This window comes from Cebus imitator, unplaced genomic scaffold (assembly GCF_001604975.1).
Source record: "Cebus imitator isolate Cc_AM_T3 unplaced genomic scaffold, Cebus_imitator-1.0 Scaffold129, whole genome shotgun sequence".
NCBI lineage: Eukaryota > Metazoa > Chordata > Mammalia > Primates > Cebidae > Cebus > Cebus imitator.
The window spans coordinates 6,668,382-6,677,709 of record NW_016107444.1 but is presented as its reverse complement, the minus strand read 5'-3'; the positions used below and the strand labels follow the sequence as shown (position 1 = coordinate 6,677,709).

The window sequence follows — 9,328 nt, the reverse complement described above, 5'->3', positions numbered from 1 at the left end:
TTTTTTAGAGATGCAATCTCACTATGTTGCCTAGGCTACTCTCCAACTCCTGGCCTCAAGCGATCCTCCCACCTTGGCCTCCCAAAGTGTTTGGATTATAGGTGTGAGCCACCGCACCTGGCTCTAGTCTCTGTTTTTAATGTTGGGGGAATTATTTCAGTGTTTGGTCATCTTTGGCCGTTCGTTTGTATTTACAAGTGAAATGCTAAGAAGCCGACAGAGGCACTGCTTTGTGCATGCGGACAGTGCTTCACTGTAGCATGGCTGGGAAGAAGAAAAAGTAGACCTTTTCCCTTGGTATAGTCAGCAGTCTTGAAGAATCTGCCAGTCTTCGCTGGGATGGGTAAGGGGCAGTGAACAAGTCACGGTTATTGTCTGTGGTTATTCTCCATGGTTATTCACTGACTGACTAACCCTCTGTTGAGAGCTAGCCAGGGAAAGGTTGGGGAAACTCAACCATCCAGTAAGCGTAATGTTTTTCGATCCCCTGTTTTTAGCACGGCCCTTCATCTCCACCTCCAGCTGTGTCTGGTTCTGTCTCCAAGTCCAAACCTTGGTTCAACTATTCCAGGAAACCTAGCCGGAACTAACAATACACCCGTGATATCCCAAGATGAGGAAAGGCAGCTGCCTGACCACAAGGGCTGGGGAAGGGAATCAAAAGGTCATAATGCCCCTTTGCCAGACGTTCAGTCACTTCACTCAGATTTAGCCCTGTAGCCGGGTGCAGTGGCTCACACCTGCCAGCGCTTTGGGAGGCTAAGGCAGGTGGATACGAAGTCAGGAGTTCGAGACCAGCCTGGCCAACATGGCAAAACCCCATCTCTGCCAAAAATACAAAAAAATTAGCCGGGTGTGGTGGCAGTCACCTGTAATCTTAGCTACTCGGGAGGCTGAGGCAGGAGAATCACTGGAACCCAGGAGGTGGAGGGTTGCAATGAGCCGAGATTGCACCACTGCACTCCAGCAGCCTGGGCAACAGAGGGAGACTCTGTCTAAACAAAACAAAACAAAAACAAACAAAAAGATGTGTGGTGCCTTCATGTGCTGGGCTTTTCTGGGGGTCTGTAGCTTTATTCAGTCTTCTTCCTGCTTCTCATTCTGTACACATTTAGATCTCATTTTTCTCGTTTGCTTTACGTCTTCTTTAATTTTGCTGATGTGTGTCAACTGCATTGCTGCTTCTCCCAATTTGTCTTTTTTTTTTTTTAAAGACAGGGTTTCATCATGTTGGTCAGGCTGGTCTTCAACTCCCAACCTCAGGTGATCCACCCTCCTTTGCCTCCAAAGTGCTTGGATTACAGGCGTGAGCCACCACATCCGGCCAATCTCTTTGTCTTTATAAGTTTGTACCTTTTATTATTTCTTGCCTGTTATTTTAGTATTGTTTCAAGAGGGAACAGAGAGCTGGGCGTGGTGGCTCATGCATGTGATCCCAGCACTTTGGGAGGCTGAGGTGGGTGGATCATTGGAGGTCAGGAGTTCGAGACAGCCTGGCCAACATGCTGACATCCTTCCTCTACTAAAAATACAAAAATTACCTGGGCGTGGTGGTGTGTACCTGTAGTTCCCAGCTACTCAGGAAGCTGAGGCAGGAGAATTGCTTGAACTTGGGAGGTGGAGGTTGCAGTGAGTCGAGATCACACCACTGGACTCCAGCCTAGGGAACAGAGTGAGACTCTGTCTCAGAATAAATAAACAAAAAATAAAAATAAAAATAAAAATAAAAATTCTTGAGTAAAAATCTTTACCTATCTGCAGTTTAGTAAGAAGTCGTTTTTTGTTGTTTTGTTTTGTTTATCCTGGTATTGTTTTGCTATTTTTTGTTTGTTTTAAACCTAAATAATGGTATTGCTGGAGAGAAGCAGAAGGCTGTTTCTCAGAGCACACTGAGAAACAGTAATATAGTTAAGTTCTCAGGCTCTGGTGTCAGACTGTACTGAGTTTGAACCCGTTTCTGCCATTTACTGTTTGTGTGACCATGGCAACAATGTAAGTCCAGGTCTTCTGAGAGATAGATGCCAAGATGGAATTATCCATGCAAAGACTGTATCAGGGGAAATGTCTGTGTGAGAGGAAATGCCAAGGGAACCAGTGCAAGACCGACCCCAAGAGAAAGAGAGGGGTGGATGCCACTGCTATGTTTGGCAAGGTCTTCAGGGGTACTTGAACTAAAGTCAACCATCAGGGAAGTCCTGGCTCCCCAGGAAAGGCTTGCTCCAAACTATTCCTGCCACACTTAGTCACTGGATGGGAGCAGTCTGTGGGAAGTGTGGTCCTGGAACACACACAGCGAAGGATTTCAGAGCCTAGAAGCTGTGACCCTTGCTTATTTATGTCCTTATTTCAAGGACACAGTGGATTTGTGAGCTTTTGTGGTCATTCGGACCCAACCTCCATCCCTGTAGTTGGGAGACGGGCGAGGCACACCCTCATATCCAGTATATCAAGTTACCTTAGCTCTCGCTGTAAAACAGGGATAATGATAGACGACCTCATACGGCTACTGCGAGGGGAAGAATATGCAATGGAAGTGCCCAAGGTAGAGAGGATCCTTCTTTCTCCTCTTGCTGTCCTTCTCTTTTTCACTTTTTCTCAGGGGCGGCTATTTTAGGTTCAACACTGATACACCAGAAAATCTTCCTCCAAATTACTAAAACAAATCTGTCTTTTAAAAAGTGTTATTGGGCCGGGCGCGGTGGCTCAAGCCTGTAATCCCAGCACTTTGGGAGGCCGAGGCGGGTGGATCACGAGGTCAAGAGATCGAGACCATCCTGGTCAACACGGTGAAACCCCGTCTCTACTAAAACTACAAAAAATTAGCTGGGCATGGTGGTTTGTGCCTGTAATCCCAGCTACTCAGGAGGCTGAGGCAGGAGAATTGCCTGAACCCAGGAGGTGGAGGTTGCGGTGAGCCGAGATCGCGCCATTGCACTCCAGCCTGGGTAACAAGAGCGAAACTCCGTCTCAAAAAAAAATAAAAAAATAAAGTGTTATTGCAAATGTGTTACATGGACCAGCACCATTAGCATCCCTGGGAACTCGACAGGAGGCACATTTCAGGCTCCCCTCCCAGACCTGCTGAATCAGAGTCTCTGGGAGTAGAGGCCAGGAATTTGGTTTCTGTTTGTTTTTTCAGACAGAGTTTTGCTCTTGTTGCCCAGGCTGGAGTGCAGTGGCATGATCTCAGCTCACTGCAACCGCCGCCTCTTGGGTTCAAGTGATTCTCCTGCCTCAGCCTCCCAAGTAGCTTGGACTACAGGCATGTGCCACCACACCCAGCTAATTTTTATATTTTTAGTAGAGATGGGGTTTCACTATGTTGGCCAGGCTGGTCTCGAACTCCTGGCCTCCGGTGACCCACCCGCCTTGGCCTCCCAAAGTGCTGGGATGACAGGCATGAGGAATTTGTTTTTTTGTGTGCAGGGTGACCCTCGTGCACTCTAAGGTTTGAGAAGCTCTGCTCCGAACACAAATCATTCTCATTTCTTCTAGGGAGGAAAAAGGAAGAAAACAGATAAAATCCCTTCAAAAACAGCTAATTAATGTCAAAAAAGAATGGCAATTTGAAGTACAGGTAAGAATTACCTGCGTAACACCAAAAGTGACTGAGCTAACATAGCTATTAAATATATGGACGCTATCTTTCTCAAGCAGAGAAGAGTTACGTGTAAAAGATCATTGTTTCTTCTGGCGTTCCTTTACTGTTGAAAATATAGCCAGGCACAGTGGCTCACACCTGTAGTCCCAGCACTGTAGGAGGCCGAGGTGGGTGGATCACCTGAGGTCAGGAGTTTGAGACCAGCCTTGCCAACATGGTGAAACTCCATCTCTACGAAAAATATAAAAATTAGCCGTGTGTGGTCGTGCGTGCCTGTAATCCCCGCTGCCTGGGAGGCTGAGGCAGGAGAATCGCTTGAACCCTGGGAGGTTGCAGTGAGCTGAGATACTGCCATTGCCCTCTAGCCTGGGTGACAGAGTGAGATTCTGTCTCAAAAAAAGGAAAACAAAAAATAAAATATAAAGAGAGCAACCAGAGAGCCGGCCTGGGTTGTACAGGTATGTCTCAAGTACAGAGCCCTGTGAGACCCCCACCCCTGAGGCTCTTAGTTCTCATCCTCATATCCTACCCCACATACACCACCCACTCCTCCCCCACAGGGGACCTAGTCTCAGGCAGCCTCTTGTATTCTTAAATCCCAGGCGCAAAATTATATTCCTAGAGAAGACATTAAGCACATTATAAACCTTCTTATACGTGGCAGTTAGGCTTCATCATGGTATTTGTATTCTATTTCTTGGACAAAGTGGATTTGTGAGCTTTTGTGGTCACTAGGACCCAACCTCATATCTAGATTACTTTTACAAGAAAATACATCCCAAGTTTCAAGGAATTGACTTGCAAAACAAGTTGGGGCTACAATCTAAGCAGTTAGAAACAAGCTGTATTAGGATAACTGACAGCTTTTCTTATGAGCAGTCTAGAAAGTTACAGAGGATGGCCGGGCACAGTGGCTCACGTCTGTAATCCCAGCACTTTGGGAGACTGAGGCAGGCAGATCACCTGAGGTCAGGAGTTCCAGACCAGCCTGGCCAACATGGTGAAACTCCGTCTCTACTAAAAACAAAACAAAACAAAACAGAAAAATTAGCCAAGCGTGGTGGCACATGCTTATAATCCCAGCTACTCAGGAGGCTGAGGCAAGGGAATCGCTTGAACCCAGGAGGCGGAGGTTGCAGTGAGCTGAGATCACACCACTGCACTCCAGCCTGGGCAATTCAGCAAGACTCCATCTCAAGAAAAAAGGAGGGGGGGAGAAATGGGTAAGACAGGGGAGAAGGGAAGTGCGTATAGAAAGAATGGAAGGAAAACAGTGAGCCAAAAGCAGATGTCTCTTAAAATTCATTTAATCAACATTTATTGAGCCTATAAATTGTGCCAGGCACTGGGCAAGATTTTACAGATGACAAAATAGGCTTAGTGAGGTTAAGTAATTTGCCTGCAATCCTGCAACTTGTAAGAGAATACAAAATACTAAGACATGCTATCAAAGGGCTTACAGCATATTCTGTGCCAGAAATACTCAATCTCTTTGGGATGATTCTGATCTAGCGGGAGCAACTCTCATACAATCAGAATGATTCTGTAGAGTTACACCAAGAAGTTAGTAGACAAAATAACTTGAAGAATTCCATTCTGATTCATCTTAGGGACCTAATGATTCTTTTTTTCTTTTTTTTTTTGAGACAGGGTCTCACTATATTGCCCAGCCTAAAGTGCAATGGCGTGAGCATGTCTCACTGCAGCCTCAACCTCTGGGGCTCAAGGGATTCTACCACTTCAATCTCCCTAGTAGCTGGGATTACAGGTGCATGCCACCAGGCCTAGAGAGTTTTTAAATTTTTTTGCAAGGACAGGTTTCGCCATGTTGCCCAGGCCGGTCTTGAACTTCTGGGTTCAAGTGATCCTTCTGCCTGGATTTCACAAAGTTTTGGGATTATAGGTGTGAGCCGCCCCACTGGGCTGGGACCTAATGACACTTTAAGTCAAGCTTACCCAACCTGCAACCCACAGGCCGCATGTGGCCCAGGATGGCTTTGATTGGGGCCCAACACAAATTCATAAACTTTGTTAAAACATTAGGAGAGATTGTGTGTGTGTGATTTTTTTTTTTTTTTTTAGCTTATCAGCTATTGTTGGTGTATTTTATGTGTGGCCCAATGCAATTCTTCTTCTTCCAGTGTGGACAACCCTGCCTGTGTCTGCTTTCCTTAATAGAGGATTTTTCCAATTACCGCTTTGTTTTTCCTTCCAGGAGTTACGTAGAATTAATTCCCTAGCTACTTGGGAGGCTGAAGACAGGAGATTGCTTGAGTTTAGGAGTTCAAGATTACAGTGAGCTGCGATGGTGACACTGTACTACAGTCTGGGGGACAGAATAAGACCCCATCTCAAGAAAAGAAAAATGAGGCTGGGTGCAGCATTGGCTCCTGCCTGTAATACTGGCACTTTGGGAGGCTGAGATGGGAGGATCATTTGAGCCCAGGGTTTTGAGGCCAGCCTGGGCAACATAGTGAAACTGTTTCTACAATGATGATAATGATAACAATAATCATAAGCCTCTGTGGGCTGCGGCAGGAGGATTTCTTGAGCCTGAGAGGTCAAAGTTGCAGTGAGCCATGATCATGCTACTGTACTTCAGCCTGAGTGACAGAACAAGACCCTGTCTCCAAAAAAAACAAAAAAGCTGGGTGCAGTGGCTAATGTCTGTAATCTCAGCACTTCAGGAGGCCAAGGCGGGAGGATCCCTTGAAGCCAAGAGTTTGAGACCAGCCTGGGCAACACAGAGAGACCCCCATCTCTAAAAATGTTAAAAAGTTAGCCGGGCATGATGGCATACATCTGTAGTACTAGCTACTTGGGAGGATCAGGTGAGCCCAGAAATTGAAGGTTAGTGAGCTGTGATCAAGCCACTGGACTCCAGTCTGGGTGACAGAGGGAGATCCTGTCCCTAAAAAAAAATTTTTTTTAATAAAAAAGAAGTAATTCTACCCAACTTACACGGTAAGATGAAAGGAGGTTGGAGGCCAGGCGCGGTGGCTCACGCCTATAATCCCAGCACGTAGGGAGGCCGAGGCAGGTGGATCACCTGAGGTCGGGAGCTTAAGACCAGCCTGACCAACATGGAGAAACCCCATCTCTACTAAAAATACAAAATTAGCCAGGCATGGTGGCACATGCCTATAATCCCAGCTACTCAGGAAGCTGAGGCAGGAGAATCGCTTGAAGCCGGGAGGCGGAGGTTGTGGTGAGCTGAGATTGCGGCACTGCACTCCAGCCTGGGCAACAAAAGCACAAAGAAAAAGGAAAAAAAGAAAAGAAAAGGCATTTGGTATTTAAAGGAGGGCGAGTCTCTGATTGAAGCCATGCACTTTTGTTGCTGGTTGTGTGTCTGCTTGTTACGCTGTCAGGTAACTGACCACCTCTGTGGAGTTACTCTTTGTTTCTTCTCAAACAGTTCTTTCAAACAAACGTTACCTCCCTGACTAAAACCTTTCCAAGGGTTCCCATGACAGTCGGAATGAAACCCGAATCTCTCAGTCGGGCCTCCGAGGTCCTACGTGGTGCCCTTACCTACCTCCAACCCCCTTGTCCTCCCTTCGGTCCTCACTAGGCTAGAGCCTCCAGAGCCTTCTTTCCGTCCCTGGAATGTATCCAGGTCTTGACTGCTTCAGGATTTGGGGATACATGTTTTCTTAACAATTCCCTTGGCCGGGCGCGGTGGCTCAAGCCTGTAATCCCAGCACTTTGGGAGGCCGAGGCGGGTGGATCACGAGGTCAAGACATCGAGACCATCCTGGTCAACATGGTGAAACCCCGTCTCTACTAAAAATACAAAAAATTAGCTGGGCATGGTGGTGCGTGCCTGTAATCCCAGCTACTCAGGAGGCTGAGGCAGGAGAATTGCCTGAACCCAGGAGGCGGAGGTTGCGGTGAGCCGAGATTGCGCCACTGCACTCCAGCCTGGGTAACAAGAGCGAAACTCCGTCTCAAAAAAAAAAAAAAAAAAAATTCCCTTAACCCTATTTTTCTTTCTTCTCTTTTTTCTTTCCCCTCCCTCCCTCCCTTCCTTCTCTGTCCTCTCTCTCTTTCTTGAGACAGAATTTCGCTCTTGTTGCCCAGGCTGGAGTGCAGTGGCGCGATCTCTGCTCACTGCAACCTCCGTCTCCTGGGTTCATGTAATTCTCCTGCCTCAGTCTCCCACACACCACCCCCCCCAGCTAATGTTTGTATTTTTGGTAGAGATGGGGTTTCACCATGTTGACCAGGATGGTCTCGATCTCTTGACCTCGTGATCCACCCGCCTCGGCCTCCCAAAGTGCTGGGATTACAGGTGTGAGCCACCGCGCCCGGCCATTTTGCACAATTTTAAACGTTCACACATATTTGTTTGTTTCTTTTTAGCCATCTCTCTTCTATGAGATCATAGCTCTACAGGAGCAGGGATGTGTCTGTTTAGACCTCCGTTGTTTTCTTAGCACCTAGCTCGATGCCGGGTGCTGAATAAATACTTTTCTTAATGAATATTGAGTCCTCACAATTGCCAAGCACTTGGTGACCCGCAAAAAGAGTTTTCACACGTATTCTGAATGAAACGTAATAATCACTCTCTGAGATATTTCAGGCAGGGTAGATTTTTTTGTTTGTTTTATAGAAGGTAAAAAAGTTGGAGACTTTGGCTTGGCCAAGTTCACATAGCTGGAGGCTTGGGTGGGAAGTCAGCTCTTTGGATCATTTTGACCAGTGATCTTTCTCCCACAGTAAGAAATCTGTGTGGGGAATACGGAGTACACCAGTAATGGCCTGGGAACTGATCTCACAGCCCTGATTCTTAGAACTGCTGTGTTCTCTCTCATCTATACTCTTCATGATTGTTGGCTAAAATTCCCATTGTGCGAAAAATAGTTCCAGTTCCTTGTTGATTTCTATGTACAAAGAGGAACCTGAAGCTGCTGACCGAACCGAATGGAGGTAGAATGTATTTTCAGTTTAGAAACCTGGTCTTTCCACTACAGAGTCAGAATGAATATATTGCTAACCTCAAGGACCAACTGCAAGAGATGAAAGCAAAAACCAATTTGGAGAATCGCTACATGAAAATCAATACTGAGCTGCAGATTGCCCAGACCCAGAAAAAGTGTAACAGAACAGAGGAACTCTTGCTGGAAGAGATCGAGGTAATCCCTGGGACATTAGGAAAGAACCCGGAGATGGCATTTGAGCTCTCACTGCTGATACTGTCTCAGCTAACGAAGGAGGGAGAGGAAGATTTCCCTCCATCTCTCCAACAGCCCCTGCACTTGAGGTTGAAAATAAAAGCCTGAATGAGGATATGCATATTCCATTTCCAATTACTCTGAAAATTGGCTGTACTTTCTCCCCTTATCAAACCACTCACCATTTCTCTAATTATAGGGAGAGAGCAAAACAAGATACTTAGTTATGGCAGGATTTTGCTGCTGTTTATTTCATCTAACTAGTACCTTTCACTCTCAACATCAAAGAGCTGAAGTTCATTCAAACCTAAATTTACAGAGATGAGAAGTCACAGTGAAAAACATCAAAATATCAGGAGGAAGAAATGGTAGATCTTGAGGGGAAAGCTAAATGACCACACACACGCATGCATGCACACACACACGCGCACACACACATGCACGCAAAGCCAGACACTAGTCCCAGCTAACTGGAGGTGAGGCAGTGAGACAGGAGGATCCTTGAACCCAGGATTTTGAAGTCAGCCTGGGCAACACAGGAAGACTCCTT

At 46.4% G+C, this 9,328-nt stretch overlaps 1 protein-coding gene across 1 annotated transcript in view; it reads left to right on the top strand.

The window, feature by feature from the left end:
- Positions 1-9,328, top strand: part of IQCG (IQ motif containing G) — a 37,156-nt gene that overhangs the window by 18,861 nt on the left and 8,967 nt on the right. The window contains exons 6-7 of the mRNA XM_037742826.1: positions 3,496-3,577; positions 8,578-8,883. Coding sequence (XP_037598754.1) covers positions 3,496-3,577; positions 8,578-8,883 — 388 coding nt within the window. The remainder of the gene's footprint in view (positions 1-3,495; positions 3,578-8,577; positions 8,884-9,328) is intronic.